This window comes from Stegodyphus dumicola, chromosome 2, assembly GCF_044657685.1.
Source record: "Stegodyphus dumicola isolate Sdum_Otavi_A_Nest chromosome 2, ASM4465768v1".
NCBI classification, from domain to species: domain Eukaryota; kingdom Metazoa; phylum Arthropoda; class Arachnida; order Araneae; family Eresidae; genus Stegodyphus; species Stegodyphus dumicola.
The window spans coordinates 59,740,655-59,762,536 of record NC_140769.1 but is presented as its reverse complement, the minus strand read 5'-3'; the positions used below and the strand labels follow the sequence as shown (position 1 = coordinate 59,762,536).

Below are 21,882 nucleotides of genomic sequence, written 5' to 3'. Positions count from 1 at the left end.
GGATAGCTTGATAACCTGAAAGCTGTATCCCTGATCGTGCCAGCGTGTTTATAGTAGATCGTCGACGATTATAAAAGTGTTTTGGAGCTGTCCTGATTAATATTGGTAAATAAAGTGTGTTTTGATACTTCATCAAGTGCTGTCATGGTTTTCACTCCATATCCGTAGGAACCTAGTAACGTAACAATATGTATATGTGTGTGTACATACATACACGCGTGCATACTTACATACATTTCTAAATTCTGTCCCAATAACAAAAGAGTACCCTATCCCAGTCTCCTTTCTTAAGAAATAGGAATAAAGACTGGCATTTCATCTCTTGAGCCTTTTCATCTGGTATTAATGGGTAAATAAAACCTAAATTTTGCTCTACTCTTTTTCTAGTAATAGTAATGATTGTTTATAAATGATTGCTTATGCTAAGGAAAAACTTATTGTAGAAACAAATAATGATTATGGTTGTAGAAACAAATAATGATTATGGCTTGTTCAATCAAACAGTTTTATTTTTGGCAGAAACTACTTTTTTTTTTTTTTTAATACTGTAAAGAGTCTACATATGATAATTACTTTTTCATTTTTCAGTTGTGTTAAATACAGTCAAAAGTCGTTAATCCGGACTCGTCGGGACTTCGGCGATTCCGGATTATAGATCATCAGTTTAAATTTCGTAAGATGGCATGAAGAAATTCTAAAATTAAAAATATGAAACCGTAATTTATGAAATAAAGAACAATTATGATCTAAAGGGTATCAAAATTTACAAAAAAAAAAAAAAAGCTTAATATTTATTTGCTTACTTTATTTAACATTTCTTTCAATGTAAGTTGTTTCGTTTTATGTGATAATACTTTCTCTTTAATTCTATAAACAGACATAATTTCTTGTTCAGTTACAAAGTTCCGCTGCTCAAGTCCCGTAATTGCTGTGCCGAGAATACCGACTAACTTGTCAATCGAAATTTTTTCATTTTCACTAACCTCTCTGTCACCTTCTTCATGTCTTTATCCATTTTTTGCTGCAATTCCACTTTTTGTTTGATGGACATTGAAACATACTTTCGTTTTGTAGATCCTTTGGGAGCTCCAGCATCGGAAATTCTATTTGATATAATCGAAAGTTCAAGTTTACTTTTATAAAATTGCTCTTACAGTCTGCAAAAAATAATAAGCCGGATCCAACTCGAAGATTAAGGAACAACGCAATCATCATTATTAACTGAAATAGATAATTAGATAATTTTAGCCTATACCGTCCGTTATACATAAAACACGCACGCGAAAACGTATTCTGCGCTTGCGCACACGCATATGCGCAGTCGTAAAGGTCTTACGCACACGCGTAAACGCCTATGCGCATGTGTCAACTCGGCGCTTGCACAGAATGTTTTTAGCTTTGAGGTTCGGATTATAGATCATTCTGGATTATGGGTGTCCGAATTAACGACTTTTGACTGTATTAAATTTTGCTAAAGGTATATTTTTTTATTTAAAATGAATTGATTTCAAACATTTTTTAGGAGTCTTCATAATAAAAATAAAATGTACAAAGAAATGTTATTAATATATTTGAATAACTTATATTTTATGTATTTGAATAATTTTTTGGAAAAAAATTTGCTCTTTTATATGAATTATTTTAGGGTCTTTTGTGATTACTGGGCATAGTAATGGATGTCTTTGTATTTGGAATCAATATAATGGTGAATTGTGCCAAAAGATTTTATGTCATTTAAAAACAATAACTGATATGGCTTTGGTTGATCTGCTTAATCTTGGTAAGTTATTTAAAAATATTCTTTAAGTAACTTTTTCCTTTGTAAGTATTATTTTTGTAAGCACTTTTTTAGACTTCTTTGAAGTATGTTTAAAATGGGAAAACGATATTTAGGTCAAATGATTTAAGTAGATAATTGTAATAATTGTAATTAAATGCAATGTTTAAAAAATAATCTAAAATTTTAATTTAATTTGTAATGTGAAAAATATTTTAAGATAGTTAGCAAAATTAAATTCTGTTATTTTCTTTGTAATGAGTATAAGTTGATGACTAAAAATCATTTAGTCGAATAATATGCCAGTATCTTTTCTGTTTATTCTGCATATCATCTGATGAAAATTTTTTAGTTTACTAGTACACTGGTAAATTTAAAAGTGAAAATAAATTTGAATTTTTTATATCTAAAAAAATTAAATGCTTCATGTGTTGCCTTTGTTGTGCATAATTATTAAATTTTATTACAGGTTCTTACTATGGTTCAGAAGAACTTCCATGGGCTCATCATCATATTATTACGGTTTCTAAAGATTATTATATTCAAGTGAAATCCTTATTGGAGCCAATAACAATTAGTAATTCAAATGAAATGCTGAATTTTCACAGTGATGTTTTATGTGGTGTAAGGTATTGATAGTATTCTTAAAGTATTCTTTGTATATATAAGGAGGCAGTAATATATTTCTAGTAAATTTCTTCTTGTAAAAGTCTTCATAAAAATAATAAAGAAAAAGGGGTAAGAAAGGGAAAATAAGTAAATTTTCCGGTCAGAAAAGTTATAAAATTCATGTTCAGATATTCAAAATTTTAAATACTTTGTTTATATTTCATTAATTTTTCATAATTACTTGAATTTTTGGTATTTACATAATTAGTGTGATCACCTTAGGGCAGTTTACAATTTTCTGTAGAAGAAAAAGAACAATGACTTATAATTTACAAAGAATTATTTATTACATACATATTTTATTTTTTAATTAAACATTAATCCCAAAAAAACAATCAGTAAACTTATATACAAGTTTATTTTTGTGGGGGGATGTCTTGGTGTTTTTTCAACAATTTTTTGCCATCAGTTTAGATTTAAGATTTTTTTTTTCCCCTTTAGAGGTTTTCTGGCAGCTGTGTTCCTGCTGAAATTTTACCTCAATTTTTTCCATTGCAAATAAATTCCATAAATTTATATTTTAAAATTAAATTTGAGATAAAAATATCACAATTCATCTATAAACATCATTGAAAACTAGAATACAACAAAACTGGAACTTAAAACACTTACAAAAATGACTATATGGCTTTTTAAAAGTAAAAAAAAAATGGTAATTAAGTATTACTGCAACCACATTGGTGTAATTTAAGAATTTCTTTAAGCGGGGAATATAATTCTTATAATTGCCCCCAAAAATATTTCTCACATAGATGCATATTTTAAATTTTCATTAGGCACAAGCAAACCTCGTATAACACGGTAGATAAGTTCCTAGAAAATGCCGTGTTGTGCGAGACACTGAGCCAGTATAAAAAGAAGGGTTACGTTCCAAAAACTTATTAAAAACAAACACGGTTAAAAGTCGTTAATCCGAACTCGTCGGGACTTCGACGATTCCGGATTATCGATTTTTCCAGATTATAGATCATCAGTTTAAATCTCGTAAGATGGCATGCAGAAATTCTAAAATTAAAAATATGAAACTGTAATTAATGAAATAAAGAACAATTATGATCTAAAGGGTATCAAAATTTACAAAAAGAAAAAGCTTAATATTTATCTGTTTACTTTATTAAACATTTCTTTCAATGTAAGTTGTTTAAGTTGCTTCGTTTCATGTGATAATACTTTCTCTTTAATTCTATGAAACAGACATAATTTCTTGTTTAGTTACAAAGTCCCGCTGTTTAAGTCCTATAATTGCTGAGTCGAGAATACCGACTAATTTGTAATCGAAATTTTTTAGCTTTGAGGTCCGGATTATGAGTGTCCGAATTAACAACTTTTGACTGTATTCTTTTAGTTCTACATAAACAACTTAATTTTTATTAAACATATATATGTATGTGCAGCACAAAACAAAAAATATCACATATTTTAATTTAACGCAACTTTAGCTTAACACATTTCGTACGGTCTATCTAATATACGCAACTATATTGCTTATTGGTAATATGAATAATAGTAATATACAATGTAATATGAAACTTCATAAATGCAGTGTTATCAACTAATGTGTTGAGGGATATGTAGATGCCTCGGCACATAAGAGATATTTATGCAAGTTGATTGGAAATAAGTTGAGTAAGTTAAAAATCTGTTCTAATGAAAATACAGTCAAAATTCGTTAATTCGGACACCCATAATCCGGACCTCAAAGCTAAAATCTTTCTGCGCATGCGCATAGGCGTTTTACGCATGCGTGCAAGACATTTACGACTGCGCATATGCCTTTGCGCAAGCGCAGAATACGTTTTCGCGTGCGCGTTTAATGTATAGCGGATGGTATACCCTCTAATTATCTATTTCAGTTAATGTTGATGATTGCGTTGTTCCTTAATCTTCGAATTGTATCCGGCTTATTATTTTTTGCAGACTGTAAGAGCAATTGTATAAAAGTAAGCTTGAACTTTCGATTATGTCAAATAGAATTTCCGATGCTGGAGCTCCCAAAGGATCTAGAAAATGAAAGTATGTTTCGATGTCCATCAAACAAAAAACGAATTGCTACAAAAAATGGATAAAGCCATATCCTTTGTTTATATAACCGTTCTGAAATCTGTTTATCAATTTCACGCTGCTCTGCGCTGGGGGGGGGATGTCACGCAGCGCAATGAACTGAAAGTTGATCTGTCAGCACTATCGTTATCTTCAGGGCAGATGTTTTTATTTTATTCGGCTTATAATTCCTTACTAAATGTAGTATTTAATCTCGATGTACTCTGATATGATTTAAATCAAATTCCTCGTCATTATAAATATCACGAATACACATCAAATAGTTTTCTGGTTGCAATTTTCTAATTTCAGCTATGCGTAAGGTATGCTTTACGCATGTGCACGTTGAAAGAAATGTTTAATAAAGTAAACAAATAAATATTAAGCTTCTTTTTTTGTAAATTTTGATACCCTTTAGATCATAATTGCTCATTATTTTATAAATTATGGTTTTATATTTTTAATTTTATAATTTCTGCATGCCATCTTACCAGATTTAAACTGATGATCTATAATCCGGAAAAATCGATAATCCGGAATCGCCGAAGTCCCGACGAGTCCGGATTAAAGACTTTTGACTGTATACTAATCCATATATTATATGAAACGTTATTTTTTCCCTTGTGTCACTTAAAAGTGGGGATTTTAAACAGGTACTAATACCTGCCTTGCTTTTAAACGGCAATCCGCAAAATGGTTGCTAGTACCCGTCCCGCTTATAAGTATCAATCTGCGAAATGGGTACAAATACCCGTTACTGCTCATAATGTGTTAATAAATTTCTTCATTGCCACTGCTCAGTATAATCAACCGAAAACATTTTTTTCGGTGGAATGAGATCGCTTTCACTTTTTTCTTCTTCATTTAAAGTTCTGACATTTTCTTCCCTCTTTAAAAAATCTGTAATTTTATTTTGCTTACTAGTTCTTACTGGTGCAATGTAAATTTCTCAATACTATAAGCTAGATAGTTTTGCAGCTGCCTTTTGAATTTTTGACTTATTTCAGCGGCAGTGTGTGCACTCAAGAAGAAAAATGATTCGAAATTTTCAGCTAAGCTTAAGCCTTCTTATAACTTTTTAAAGTCAAATTGTAATTTAAAAGCACACAGCACAGAATCTTACACCCTAGCAGCTTCACAAGCAGCCGATGCAGATTCTTCTTGAATTCTTATGCTATGTATTGCAGGTTGCTTTTTGAAATTTTCGAACCAACCTTTACTTGCCAGAAAATCTGGATTGACAGAGGATTCCTCATGTTCTTTAAGATGCTTGAAAATTGTGAGTGCTTTTTTTTAATGATATTAACATCCAATGAAATTCTTTTTTTGACAGATATTCTTTTCCATCTTCTCAAGTATTGGTGCCCCGTGTCGAACTGCATGTTTTGCGGATGTCAAAAATCTTGCAGCAATTGCACTTCTTATTTCTTTTTCATTTTTCTTAATAGTCCAGAATGTTGCTTTATTCAAATTAAAACTTTTCCCAATGTGAGATGTCTTTTCTCTTTTTAAAAGACGGTTCAAGATTTGTAGTTTTGCTTCTAAAAAAAATGAATTTCCTCTTAAACATTTTTTTGTCTTTACGAGGCGAATTTTGGGACAGAACCTTAGATCTTAAAGATGAAAGATGAAAAAGTTATTTTTTAACACATCATGGTTAGACGCAGACTGCTGACCAGTAAAATTATTTTAAATAAATATGTTAGAATTAAGTGTATTAAATTCATTTTTTTACAGGATCTTCAAAAAGAACTTCATAAAAATGTTTATTTTTTATTTATTTTTCATAGATTCGTGGCAATAGTTTCTCTTTCACAATATAAATTGCATATAATTTTCAAGGTATGGAGATGAGAATTCTAATTTTAGAAGCCGAACATGCAAGTTGTGCGTTTTAGAGCACTTGTTGTGACCCCATGTTGTTCACCTTCTGCGATAGTGAGGTTTCTTCATTGTTATCTGGTGATTGTGCTCTCTTGAGACTGGGTATTGTTTCTGTTGTGGTATTGAGCTTTGAAGATCATGGAAGGAAACAATTTTCCTCCGTTACTGGGTAAGAATTCAATGGTCGCTCTACACCACATGGCACATCTTCCTGAGAGCATTTGTTATTGCGGGTACCGGATCTTGGGAGACAACTGGCAGAACTTAAGAAACAAGGATGTGTTAAATGAATGGGTGCTTTGCTCAATATGGAAAATCTTCGTGTGGAGTTCGTTAAATTTCTTCGGATTGTTTGGACAATTTTCTTATGGTGTTAAAGAGAAACCGTGTTACAGGATGCCATGTTGTAGTAGGACTACCTGTATTTATGGCAAAAAATCGACAAATAAACATACAAAATTAATTCTGGAAATTTTTCTGGCTGCTACAAAGAAATTAACCTAAATTATACAAAATTTAATCCAAAACGTATTGGAAACTGGAATACGTCAAATGATTGCCAAAGTTTAGCCACACTCTGAAAATATAATGATTTTTTTTTTAAAGACAGTTGCACTAATACACAAATACCAAATTGTTATGCGCATATTTGCTAGGGTTTGGCACATTCTGAAATTTTTCTGTCTTCTACAAGGCAATTGCGCTAATGTGCATATACCAATTGTTCTTGTATGGATGTAACATGATGAAATGTAAACATGAATGAAATTTAATTTTTTTGTAATATTTTACAGGCAATGTTAGTGAGGTTTAATAGTCATAATTATTTGATTTTTAATCAAGTGAGGAAGTAAAAGCATCATTAGTAATGCTAAATTTATATTTTAATGTACTCTTTTCTTTTTTTAGTAATTTTTTAAAAGAAGCTAATTGCAGTTAGCAGTGCTAGTAGCACTAGCATTACAGCATTCCGAGCTGAACCGTGGCCTTCGAGATAACATGGCCTGGTTAGCTACGAGTGACGTCACGAAAAGCGTCCGATCCTTCAGTGACTTTCTTTGCTTCAGATTTGAATGCGAGTGTTTCGTTCGATGTTTAGAGTGTTTGTTTTTAATAATGCATAATAATTAAATTTTCAGGGACTTTAAAATGTATATAAAAGGTCATATATTCATTTGCAGTTTTTTTTTTTTTTTGAATGAATTTTTTTGATCCATAAATCCCGTTTTACTGTATCTTTTGGAAATTTGAGTACTGATACATATTCATTAGTGCCATCGTAATTGGATTTGCATGCTGGAATGCAACATCGTGCAGGCATGATGAAGACAGCTACATAGACGTTGATCGTTATTCTTGTTAACAAATAAGTTAACTAGTAATCTCAATTTAAAAACGAAAATATCCTTAACAACATTACTTAAATTTAGCAATAAAAAACACACGAATGATAAAAATATACAGCACGCAATCAACGTAATAAGAAGTCTTCGCTTGCAGTGTCCACACAATGCAGTGCGAAGGGTGAAAGTTCAGACGCCTTACGTGACGTCAAATCATGTGATTCTGCAGCTGACCAGGCCATCTAATCTCGAAAGCCACGGCTGAACCCTCACTACAGTGTGTGGTTATTTTGACCACAACTTATTTAATGTACAAAATCTAGCATTTTAAAATTATTTTAAATAAATATATTATAATTTAGTGTGTTAAATTCATTTTTACAGGATCTTCAAAAATTTATTTATTTATTTATTTATTTTTCAGAAATACATGGCTACAGTTTCTTTTTCACAATATAAATCATTAATATTAATCTTATACCCTACACAAAATGTTCTCAGTTTAGATGTTCGTAGGATATTGTTTATCATTTTTTAAAAATAAAATATGAATATGTAGCAGAGAACCATTTATACGTCGTTCAAGGGACTATTCACAAATACCATGTGAATGAAAGAAATGCATAAACTAAATTTTAATTTATGTTGCAAACTTATATATATATATATATTTAATTAATATTTTAAGCAATTGAACTAATTTTTATAATTAATATTTTTTAAATCATAAGAATGTAAATTTCAGTACACTGTTTCTTAAAATTGGAAAGGTCATATCTTTATTTGAATTATCATAAGTAACATTTTTATTTCCAAGAACATTTTATAGTAGATCATAACTTTTTTTAAAGAAAAATTCTTTAATTGTTGTCTGATGTGTGTGTCTTTTGACTCTGAATTTTAAACAAAGCACTATGAATCAAATTCAGTTCTTGATATGTTTTCTTGCTGGTATTATTAACCCAAAGAAATTTCTGGTTGTGTCAATGCAGTAGGTTGCATTTTGAAAAGAAGGTACCATTACTTATTCATCTCCACTACTTAAATATTCATCTGGTAAACTGTTTTCAGACAGTTCTTTAATCGTACATAGGTCTGACGTCACTACATTTGCATCACAGTTTATGTATTCCTCGATTGTAATGTCAAATTCCAGTAGTTTCCAATCTTCTTCATCCATATTCAGTTTTATCATTATTTTCATCATCAACATTTTCATTTGATTCTGGGTTTAAAAATTCACCTTAACGAAGCAATTTTTAATTGCTTGTGGTTTTACTAGCATGCAGGCAAGTGAAATCATATTCATAGCCTTAAGAATATTTAAAATTTCCTGTAGTAATATTTTTAAAGGCTGTTTGAATCAATCTTTGCCTGTAAAACATTTTCAAATTCTTAATGACACACAGATATAGAGGTTGTACTAAAGTAGTGCAATTTGATGGGAAAAAAACAACTTTCACATTTTGCAAGAAATCTGTCATTTGAGAATGGGTGATACACTAATCTATAAAAAAGTAAAATTTTGCAGGTTTGTCTAATTTTTTTAGCCATTCTCTAAAAATTTCTGTAGTCATCCATGCTTTCTTATTTGCTTTATATTTTAATGGCAGAGTTTTTAACACGTTTCAAGCACCTTGGTTTTTTTTTTTTTTTTTTTTTTTTTTTTTTTACTTTCCTATAACAAATTGAATCATTTTTTCTATACCATCAGCATTTGTATTTGTAAAATAATGGGATGTTCTTTACTTTGTGTAGCTTTCTGATGCTGGTCATTTTTGTAAGCTAGAGTTCTTGCAGGCATAATTAAAGAAAAGAGCGGTTTTATTAATATTGAAAATGTCTTTTAATTCAAATCCATGTATTTTGGTGGATAAATCTCTGAACCACTCTTCAACCCATTTAATAGGAAGGCTTTTTGTTTTTCTATTTATTATATGACATGAAATTACATGACACAGTTTAAATTTGTGCAAACATCCTGTTGAAAAGCTAGCTTCCTTATCATTCAGTCGAAGTGCTATTTCTTTTGAATTCTTGATTAATACTAAAGATTGAATGCGTGACAATGAATATTGGATGCATGACACTGAATGAAAAGTTTCAGCAAAACGGGTTTATCCTCGGGAAACTTTCTTTCTTGAACACATAATTTCTTTGAAATAGACTGCCTACAAATTTCTGCTCTTTCTTCAAATTTCTATCATAAATAACCATTTTTAGTGTTGTCTGAGGAATATTCAGTTTGTTTGCTAACTCAATTTTCGTCAAACAAGTGTTCTTATCAGATTCTTAGATTTGAGATTTATATTTTAACGAGGCCCACCAGTGGCCGAGCGGTAAAGTCTCTGAACACTGGTACTTCAGTCCGAGGTTCGAATCCCGCGAACGGGCCAGCTGCATGGGCGTTTTCGTGGTTTTCCCCATGTGTAATGTGTATACAAGCCAGTTTCCCTTAGAAAGTCCTCCAAGAAGGCATTCCTTCCCTTAGGCAGATAGCCCTCGTGGCTTTGCCATAATCACACACACACACAAATATATTTTAACGAGAGTGCCTTTCACTTTTATGACATTTTATATCAATTAATTCTGCTCCAACTAGTTTGTGTAACACGGTGTCCTGTTCAGGAAAAAAATGTATATCCTTTTCCTTCCAAGTGTCCCCTGTATTCATGAAGTGGTTTTCAACACCTGTACCAGACTGTGATGTCTCATACCTTTGTTTTCTTCTCTTATCCCCATTTGTGGGAAAAGTACTTGAACAGTGGGACTGTGAAATGCAAAGCCAGTACAGTATGTTAAGAAAACACGATGTATAACTGAAGTTTTGTGACATAGAAAAGAAATGTTTTACTATTAAAGTAACTAAGACTGAATTGGGACTAAGATGAAACAGCACATAAATGTAGAAGACATGTATATAAAGGAGAAACATATAAACAGTGTTTCCACTGTCTAATAAAAATAAAAAATTGCTTACATCATTCTTCTTTGTAATTTACACAAATGATTAATTTAGTAATTCTCTCTATGCAAGGCCCAAACACATTTATTGCGCCTTGCATAAACATTTGTAGTTTTATTTTTCTGTATTGATTAATTTGACATTATTTATGCTTATTTGCAGAAGGAACATTTTTAGGCTTCTCCATGGAAGCATGAAAGTTCTTTTTTGAGGAAAATGTAATTTTTTTCATAGCTGTTAGGCCACATCTAAAATGAAAATCATAGGAACTAATGTTTGCATTGCCAGTAGTCACCTTATAGATAACCTATGCATTTATTGTATGTAAATCTAGGATATTAACACTAAAATGCCCGACAGAGTCCTTTCGATTCTGCACATAAAAAACACTCAAATCTTTTCTAATTTTTCATTTCAGTTGTTTTCCCTCTGTGATTTTTTAATGAATGTCTGTAACTTGAGAAAACCAGAAATATTTATCTTAATTTGTAAAATATTTCTGGGTCTATATCCCTAGATTGGCCAATGGAGTCATATCGACTCTGGGGCAGGGGGAGAGAGCCACAGTTTTATCATATCCATCCTGTTTAGGGGTTGTGACCTTGTACTGAACTTGCCTTTTGAAAGAGTGATATATCAGTTATCGTGACATTCCCCTTTCCACCCCTACGTTGAAAAAATGCTCAGTTCTTAGCACCTTCCGATTAAAATTTTTTACTTCCTGGGATGACTGCTTTTGTAATCATCTCATTGCTATTTGTGTTATATTCTTCATAAACATTCATGCTACTACTCCCCCCCAGGGGCTCACTCTTGTGAGTACAGGTGCAGCAATCCCGAGGTACCCTAGCCCTTCAGGGGATCATCTTCTTGGTGAGATGGGTGTAACGATCCTGGAGCCTCAATGATCTATCCTCTTTTCCGTCTCCTCTTGGCTGGAACTTTTCCCCCTTCCCTTCTCCCCGCAGCTCTTGTTTCTAGTTTTCGAGTGACGAGAAAACTGCCCATGTGTTTGACACCCGTGCTGCTGGAAAGGAGGATCCTGGTAGTTGAGGGGCGAGGTACTGTTCCGAACACACTGCTTTGGCCTCTGCTTCAGCTAAATAGGAGACGCCTTAGTCGTCCTCACAAGTGTCAATTGGCTGATCAATAGTCCTTATATCAGTGGCTTGGGGATAAGCTGTCGGGAGTACCTGCTTTCGGGAAAGCCGACTGTGGGGCTTCAGTTTGCATATAGGTCTGGCTAGCCCTAACACAGGAATCTGCGTTCCCTTGTTGGGCTCCATGGTGGGCGGGGCCCTCGGACCTGAATCTTTTCTCTTTCAATCATGTCTTCTCTTTTCATCTTAAAAAAAACCCCGAGTCAAATGAAACCAACCAAGATATCGAGATTATTGATAAATCTGTTAGCAAAAAAATCTGTATCAATGCAAATGCCAAAGAAACTACTGATTGTCCGCACTTTGTTGTTGTTTGCAGTGCCTCTGGAGAATTGCAAAAGATGTCTCCTTTCCTGGTAAGCAAATACTTTCATTCATGCATAGGTGAGCCAAGGTACATAAAGCGTCTCCTTTTCTGGAGACCTGTTTATTGATACCGTTTCGGCCACCCAGTCTGCTTCACTTTTCCGACAATGCAAACTTGGACAAATACCCATATCTGTGTCAGTGCACAAAATACTCAACGTATGAAAAGGTGTGGTTTTGGAAATTGTCGTTGTGTTTGTTTCAGAAGAAGAGTTCGTTTCTGAGTTAGCTGACCAAAAGGTTGAATAAGCGAATCAAGATGTGCAAGGAAGGTCATTTGATTGACACAAAACACGTGATCCTGACTTTTAACACCTGATCTGCCAAAGAATATAAAGGCTGGGTATCTGAACTCTCCCATAATATCATATATTCCTAACCCAATGCGATGCTTCCAATGCCAGCAGTTTGGTCACTTTAAGACATCCGGTTGTGGCAACCTGACATGTGCTCGATGTTCTTTGGTTGGTCACGATAGTGATAATTGCACCGCTGCAGCATTGTGTATAAATTGCAAGGGTGATCATCCAGGAATTTCTCGTTCGTGTCCAAAATGGAAAACAGAAAAGGAAGTACGGACAGCAAAAGTCACTAGGAACATCTCTTAAGCAGAAGCCAGAAGGCTGGTTTAAAGCACACAGCTTCAAGCAGATATATCATATGTCAGTGCCATTAAAGAAACATGTACCATTGCCACCCAAACTTCAATAAATGCACAGACTCCACCAAATAAAAACCAGCAGATTGCAAGCAAGAAAATTGAATCTCCAACTCATGTCGTACTCCCCCCCAAAAAAATAGCAATCCAAAGTAAACCCAAAAATGTTAACAAAAATAGAAGCCTTGGCAATAGCTCATTTGATGGTATGGTATCTGAATCTTAGATTCAGATAGTGTGGAAGTAGAAGAGGGGCTAGATGTTCCCAAGCATCTACTTCCACGAAAAACAAAAGACCAGCGCAGAAAGAACAAACATAAATCATAATGGCCACCCTCGTGTCATTTGCTTGACATCAAAAGTATGGTCAATACTCATAACCCTGTGTGCTTGGCAAAACAGGAAACAAACCTGAAACCAGAACAAGAAGCAAAACTTCGGAGGTTATCGATTGTCAGGAAACATAATCTTGCATCTGAACGTGCCAGTGGAGGTGTAGGTCTCCTCATTTCACTTGACTATCCATCAGATACACTTCCTTTGACAACATCCCTCCAAGTTGTTGCTATACGGGTAAATTTTCATATTGGGGTTTCAGTCGTTCCTCTTTACTTGCCTCCAAATGAGCACATTGATCAACAGCATTTAAATGACCTCATACTGCTGCTGCCTGAGCCCTTTATCATAACGGGATTTTAACGGCTAGTCTGCTGTGGGGAAGTAAAGACACCAATTCTCGAGGAAGACAAATTGAGCAGATGATCCAAAACCATTGCCTTTGTCTTCTGAATAATGGGCAGGACACATACTTCCATAAACCTACAAGGACATTTCACGCTGTTGATCTTGCCATCTGTTCACCATCTCTCTTGTCTTTTTGCACCTTCAGTGTTGGAAATGATCTTTACAACAGCGATCATTATCCCATTTTCGTATCTCTTGTACGAGGAGGAGCAAGCCCCATGTCGAGATCCCCTTGGTTTATACTGGATAGGGCTGACTGGGAATTCTTCTCATCTGTTGCAGAGCTCACAGACGAAGTAGTGAAAGCTGTGCAGATTGATGATGCAGTGGAATCTGGTACTAATGCTAGAATTCAGGTAGTTATGCTTTCCATTCCTAAAACATCAGGGAAAATGCTACGGTAATCGAAACCATGGTGTAATTGTGACTGTGATGAAGCACTGAAAAAACAAAGAAAAGCATTGAGGAATTTTTTGTAGGTACCCTACTTTGCAAAACTTTAAAGCGTTTAAAAGAGCCAAAGCAAATGCACAAAAAGTAAGACAGCAGGGTGAAAGGGTTTCCTGGATTTTGTATGTGTCATCAATAACATCCTCTATGCCTAGTAAGCGGGTTTGAGAAAGAGTTAGAAAAGCATGCGGAATATATAAAAACCACTCACTTTCTTTCTTGGAAAAATATGGCTGAGTGATTAGCTCTATAGAAGAAATTGTGAATACTATTGGTGAGACTTTTGATGCCGTTTCTTCCAGCAGAAATTATTCACCTGGTTTTCTTTCTATCAAGCAGAGCTCTGATAGAAATCTGATTGCTTTTAACTCTTCCAACTGTGAGCCTTATAATATAGATTTTACTATGCTAAAGTTAAAGAGAGCTTTATTGGAGACACGTAGGTCTTGTCCGGGTCTTGATGGCGTGAATTAAAAAATGCTGAAGCATTTGTCCAATGAACCATTGACTGCCCTTCTCACTCTTTACAATAGAGTGTGGAAGGAGTGAAATTCGCCTAGTCTACTATATGTAAAAGAATAATGTTATATTGCCTTACCAAAGCGGTTTTTGAAAGGGAAGAACAACAATAGATAATATGCTCCTTTTGGAGACATCCATTCGAAAAGCTTTTGTTAGAATAAACCATCTTGTCTCTATATTTTTTTACATTGGAAAAGCTTATGATAAGGCATAGAGATACGGTAACTTCGGGATCTTCATGACAATGGCTTGCGCAGCAACCTGCCAATTTTCATTCAGAATTTTTGTAACCCTAGAACTTTTCAAGTAAGGATTCCCTGTGTTTCCTATTAGGTATTCGAACAGGAGGAGGGTGTGCCTCTAGGCTGTCTGCTTAGTGTAACCCTGTTCTGCCTAAAAATAAACTGTAGTAAAAGAACTTCCTCCTCCCATTTCAGGATCTTTATATGTTCATAATCTACAAATTAGCTGTTGAGGAGCAGATATGAGACATGTAGAGAGGCAGCTCCAGATTGCTTTGAACAGGATCAAGGAATGGGCAAATAGACAAGGATTTACGTTTTCGAAGCAGAAGACTGTGTACGTGCACTTTTGTAGAAAGCGAGGTCTTCCTCCTGAGCATGAATTATATCTCAATGGGTCAAGGATTCCAGTTGCACCTGAAGTAAAATTTACAGAGCGCTTCTCCGGTGTAGACTAGACTATGGCTCAGTTGTTTCTGGATCTGCTCGGTCTTCAGTGATGCTAAAACTAGATAATGTTCATCATCAGTCTCTGCCGATTTGTTCTGGAGCTTTCAGGACGTCTCCTGTCCAGAGCCTTTGTGTTGACTCTAACAAGATATCACTTAATCTGAGGCATGAGCAGTTGTCTCTTTTTCAGTGTTTTTAATATTTTTTGCAATCTGAACATCCTAATAAGCTGTGCTTACTTGATAATATGTGTAACACTTTATTTGAAGCACGTCCATTTTGTCCTTTCTTTTAAGAGTTCGACCTGCCATTGAAGATTTCTCCCTCTCTGATATGTGTTCCCAAGCAGTGCAAAATTTTGAAATCCCGCCTTGGGAAAGGGCACAAATCCAGCTTCGTGATGTTTTCAACCATCACGTGAAGGGAAGCACTAACAAGATCATTTACAGACAACTCTTCACTGAGCTCAGGCACAAATATAGCAGTTATCATCTGATATATATACAGATGTAAGTCAAATGATTATGTTGGGATGCCATTTGTAATTGAAAATCATATAGAGGGCAGATGCTTGCACCATGCTTTCTAAGTCTTAACATCTGAACTAACTGCAATATATTATGGTCTTTTATATATCTCAAAGCTCTGCTGCGAAAAGTTCATAGTTTATACAGATTTGTATAGTGCTCTTAAATGGTTAGAAGCTTTTCCCAACACTTAGAATCCTGTAGTAGTGGAGGTTCTCAAGATTCATATAAACTAAACGAGTAGAGGATATGAAATCCTGTACTGCTGGTTTCCTGGGCATGCGGGAATAAAGAGAAATGAGCTGGCACATATTGCAGCGAAATCTGTTGTTGAACTGTCTAGTCACCTCATCCCTTTTAGAGACATCTGTTGTGTCATCAAAGAGAAGATCCGAAAAAAATGGCAGCAACTTTGGGACTTTCAGCTTCACAACAAGTTGAGAAATGTTAAGCCTAGAATTGAACATTTTATTTGATTTTACTGGGATTTTACTAGAAATCGTAAGGAGAAAGTTCTTTTGACTCGCCTCAGAATTGGTCACACTAGAGTGACACATAACTACCTTTTGAAAGCTGAGAATGAGCCTGTTTGTTTGAATTGTAATGTTTGTCTATTAGTCAGTCATATTATAATTGAGTGTCCATGTTTTAATAGTCTTCATCAGAAATATTTTAATAGCTGTGACTTATGGAAGACGTTTTAATTGGAAGAGAGGTCAATAGTAATTTATTTTATTATCTAAAAGAGACTGGCTTTTATTACCTAATGTAATTTGTTTTGAAAGACTGTGTATTGTATTTTAATGTGTGCTTTTACCACTTGTGTGCTTTTACCTTATTTTTATATAACTTCATCCTCTGGATTTGGTATATTTGTCTACCTTTTTTTATTTTCTAATAAATTATTTTGATTTCATCAATTTAGATCATCTTACCTCATATTTGGTGCATTATGACCATCTCTGGTTTTGCGCCAATAATCTCTCTCACTCACTCACTCATTCATGCTACTCAGTTTTATTGAATATATTGTAAAAAATAACTAGTAAAAAGGATTAACCCCAGAGGAAATAGCAAATTTTTCACGTGAGCTATCAGATAATGGATCTGAAGGTGGTAAACCATCAGACATAGAAGACAAGGACTGTAAAGTAAAAATGACTTACATCAGATTCTGATGGAAGTAAAAACAAGAAAATTACAAAACATATGTCAGGTAATATGGAAGCATTCATTGCTCCTGATGGCAAAGAAGGAAAAATGTATAAAAATTTTTAAAAATTCTGGAAAGTTTCCAAAAAAGTGTTCTACAGCAAGATAGGGAATCAACAAATCATGCCAAAAGAAATGTCTGTGATGTCTGTTGAGCGCTTAGTTTTTATTTATAGATAGCACATATTTGAAAAATATAAAGAAATGTACCGAAGTAGAGGCAAGGAGCGTCCTTGAAAATGACACTTGGTCTCTTTCTATGAATGTTTCCCCCCCCCTTCTTTTTTTCTCCTTTATTGGAATATTACAAGCTTGTGGAGTGAAAGGAATAGAATTTCATTCATTGTGGTCTAAAACCTGTGGCTTGAATTTTTGCCCAGAATTTATAGAAAAAAACAAGGCTTTGTCAAATTCTGTGATTTTTTACAATTTGACTCGAAATCTACACGTTTGTAAGCAGATAAATTTGAATGATATCTGAAATTTTGAATCGCCGCATTGATAATTGCATTTCTTGCTTCAGACCGAGAGAAAATATAACTATATATCAACAACTGTTCCCAAGCAAAACACAATGTCCTTTTACTCGGTATATACCATCAAAACCCAAAAGTTTTGGCTTGCTGTTGATGTAAGAACAAAATACCTCCTCAATGCTTTTCCTTAGCTGGGAAAAAAAAGGAAAAAAGGTCTTATAGTCAAAGATTATCTGAATACTTCATTATGAGGCTGATGAAATCTTTTCTAAACAAAGATTTAAATGCCACAGTTTATAATTTTTTACGTCACTTTATTTAGCTGAAGAACTTCAAAAGAAGGAAACAAGTTTGGTAGGAACTATCAGTAGGGCAAGAAGAGAAATCCTGAAGTCAATGAAAGATTCCCAAGAAGCACTGTATGAATCTAAAAATTCTAAAACATGACAAAACAAGTGCTACTAACACAGTAAATCAAAGAAAGAGAAAGAAAAATGTAATGATTTAAAGTACTCTTCATCCATCTGTCAATATAAGTAACAATGGAAAGAAAACCCCATAAACAATTAGTGTTTATAATGCAACCAAATGTGGTGTCAATGTAATTGATCAGATGGAAATACACTTTAAAGAGCACCTTCTAGAAGATGACTTATTCATACTTTTTGCATAATGTTATTTTTAGCTGCAATAAATGCCTGGATTATTTTTAAAAAGATTACTAAAAGACCAATTACAAGACAGACGTTCATGCTGATGTTAGGTTTGCTGATACGCATCAAAATTGCATATGCTTTACTAATAAACCAAAAAAAAAAAAAAAAATGCGAGTAGAGCAGATACATCAGAGAGATCAACCCCAAAGAGGAGGAAATGTGAAATAAAACTTGCAATGGTAATGTGACTACTAATATTTGTATTTCATGCAAGGAAATGGTGTGTGGAAAATGTCATGCCAAGCTAGATTAGACGTGCAAAAACTGCATTCCTGAATTTCAGATTGACTTGGCAGGGGGATGAAGATTGTGTATGTTCTAGTGTTAAAAAACATATGCACTGGATAGCATTAGTTTGAAGATCTGATGGAATATTTTCAAGCCATTTGATCCAAAACACCTACAGTATTTCCTCATATATTCCACCTTTTTTTTTTTTTTTTTTAACTAATGTCTGAAGAATATGATTGCAGTAAAAGCAAATAAAAAGTAATCAAAAATAACCTACTGGTAACTGTCACAATAATATTCCTTTAAAAGAAGTATTTACCTTGTAAAACCCTATGGGCACCTCACATGAATGAGTCTTGACATCATTTCCCAAGAGGAACTTCAAAGGAATGAAGGAGAAGGGGTGAACAAAAGACCCAGATTTCAAAAGATCATCTACATGATCAGTAGATAAGGCTACAGTGAAGCTGGAATGAAATAATAGAAGTAAGATAAAAAGAATGTTTGGAAAGTTTTTTAAGTGGGAGAAAACCTGCCACATGTGGGTAGCTTAACGAAGAATCTGCACAAAATTTCATTTCAAATTATAAACTCAAGGGGGAAAAAAATGAATGATGCTAATACAAATACTAATATAAAAATGTAAATACAAGTTGAATACACTGAATAAATGTAAAAAAAAAATAAAAGGATTACAATTTACAATATGCTAGCCTTCAGGGGAAGGGGAAAGTTATGTGAATTTTTAAAATTTTCACAACCTATCGCTAAAAAGCTGGGGGAAACATATGCAAGGAAATACAGCATTCTATATTCGGTTGCACTGTGAAAACTTAACAACACTGTCCCCCCCCCCATTATTTGATGCAGCTTCAGAATTATTTGAATTGAATTTGCGAGAAGGATATTTTTTTCTCCTGATATGATGAGAAATATTATATTATGATTTTACTAAATTATAATTTATCTTTCATATTTTTGAACGAAAGAGGAAATGTTTTTTGAAAGGTTGACTCTACCAACAATAGCTAATTCCTTTACTTGTCAATTTTGTTTACTAAATTCAAAGAAGTGAACAAATTTCCTGTAGTAATATTTCTTTTGGTGTTATAAAAAAACTCCCCAGTGAACCAGTAAATTGTTTGCTCCCCAATGGTTTCTTCAACAGGTCTGCTTTTAACCTTTTCCCTAAAAAAGAGATCCACTTACCAAGTATTTTGTGTTTACATCAGCTAAAAGCTAAAATTTTATGCTGAATTTATGGGGTTTTTATGGCATATATGGAATAAAGCTGCATCTTGTCTTTGCAGGAAACAGTTGCTTGTAAACTGTAATATTTTCACCTGGTTTGGAATGTTATAAGCAATTTTCAAATATATTCCATACCTCTGAAGCAAGACCAAATAGATCAGTTTGAAATCTTTGCAATCTAGTTGGCATCAAATCATTATGCAGGTACTTCTTATTTCTAAGCATCTGTCCTGTGCACTGTTTCACTAAAGAATCTTGAGTTCGGAGAATTGATTGGATCATAAACTCAAAACAGAAAGTCCTTTAGCAGCCAAAACACTTTGGTTACATAATAAAGCAGTAAAAGCTTATCAACTGATAATTTCTTATTTAGATTTCTTGACTTTTAATGCGCTTTAGCATCTGTGCATTGCTGTGAATGACACAATATTTTTTCTATGATAAAATGTCTACATGCACTGCTATGGTTCCCATCAATTACTTTTAGAAAAAGTAGTTGACCCACTTGCTTCCAGCAAACTGTTATGAAGAAGAAGTCTTGCAAGTGAATTTGTTGAAACAATTTTCTTTATGTCACTTTCCTTTTAAAAAAATTTTTGAGCCATTATTTGATGAACTGGATTCACCTATTGTACTTGGAATAATCCAATCTTGACTGCGTGAAGTAGAATACATTTCTGTATTCTATTCTTCATAATTTATTTCTGAACCAGAATTGCCATCAGGTAATTCTTGTAAAATTTTTACTGCTTCTTTTTGTGGTAGATATTTTCTTTCAATGGTTTTACATGACATGACTTATACAGAAAAAAAATTCCAGATTAAAAAAAGTGGTCAGAATCCTTTTACAAGTGAAATGAAAAGTACTATGTGACCTGCACAGAACAAGACAAAGAATTTACTAAAACATTCAGACAGACAAGAAACATGAAATTCATTTGAGACGTTACAACTTTAGGAGAGAGGACATTCTCTTCCACTCCAAACAAATCTCAAATAATACATGGCATGAAAATAAAAAGAATATGAGCAATTTAATTATCATTTTGCTGTCAAAATATTCGTTTTCATAATTCTAGTATTAAAGCAGTTTATATTAAAGTGTTTTAAGTTAGCTGCATGAATAGCTTCCTTTTTATTTTGGGGAAAACATTAGAGATTTTTATACTTCTTTCTCCAAAATGTATTTCATATTTTCATATCTATCTTTTCTCTTAAACTTTTTACACTAATTTAAAAAAAAAGCTTTCCTTTGAATATAAGCTCATTTTACTTTTTGTATTCGTAAGTGTGGGAGAATTAAAAAATTCATTTGTATTCTTTTGCACTAAAAGAAGGCACATAATAATTAAAGTCTATTCTCTTTATTTTCTATTTATATTCTTAAAATTGTATGATCTTTTTACCATAATTCTATTCATATATATATGTATTAGAAAATCTATTTAATTTCTTTGTAATGCTTTTTTAAGGGTTTATGGAAATCAGTTTGCTGTAAGTTGCCGTGATAACACTTTTACCATATGGAACATGCATCTAGAATACAAGCCATATTTCCATTTGGATGTTTCTCTAGTGCGTAGTATAACTGGTCCCAGAGATATCTTTTTTAATTTTGGATTTTGGCGAAATGAGGTATATAATTTTGTCTATTTCGAATGGCTCAAATTACAAGGTGTGTCTACAAAGTAACTGGACAATTTCATATAAATTAGCAAAAGGTTACTTATCTATAATATAAATTGTTATAAATTTATCTCCTTCAAAATAATTGCTGGCAGTCTATACAAATTTTCAAGCATTTATTTAGTTCATCAGAGTACTGTTTATAGGCATTGGAACTAACTGTTTTCAAAATATGTATAACATTTGATTTAGTATTTGTGACATTTTTAAATCTCTGTGCATTCATGGCCATTTTAAGCTTTCAAAAAAGAAAAAAAAAATAGCTGATGATAAGTTAGGAAAATATAGTGAGTAATTTATCATTGCAGTTTCATTCTGAGCAAGGTTTGTTGTACAGACAATTCTGTATGGGGCCTAGCATTATTGTGTAAAAGAAAACATTGCCTTGAATCAAAATGTTCCTTATTAACTTGCCTTATCCTGTTTTTTAACTGAAAAAGGCACATCCTTCTAAAAATGCTGATTGATTTCAGAAGAAAATTTATGGAGATTATATCCTCTGTAATAAAAAAA

General features: G+C 33.3%; 1 protein-coding gene across 3 annotated transcripts in view; it reads left to right on the top strand.

The window, feature by feature from the left end:
• Positions 1-21,882, top strand: part of LOC118193410 (uncharacterized) — a 74,217-nt gene that overhangs the window by 36,394 nt on the left and 15,941 nt on the right. For all 3 annotated transcript variants that reach the window (XM_085810700.1, XM_035364490.2, XM_035364491.2), the window contains exons 3-5: positions 1,646-1,780; positions 2,247-2,406; positions 21,156-21,318. In XM_085810700.1, coding sequence (XP_085666826.1) covers positions 1,646-1,780; positions 2,247-2,406; positions 21,156-21,318 — 458 coding nt within the window. The remainder of the gene's footprint in view (positions 1-1,645; positions 1,781-2,246; positions 2,407-21,155; positions 21,319-21,882) is intronic.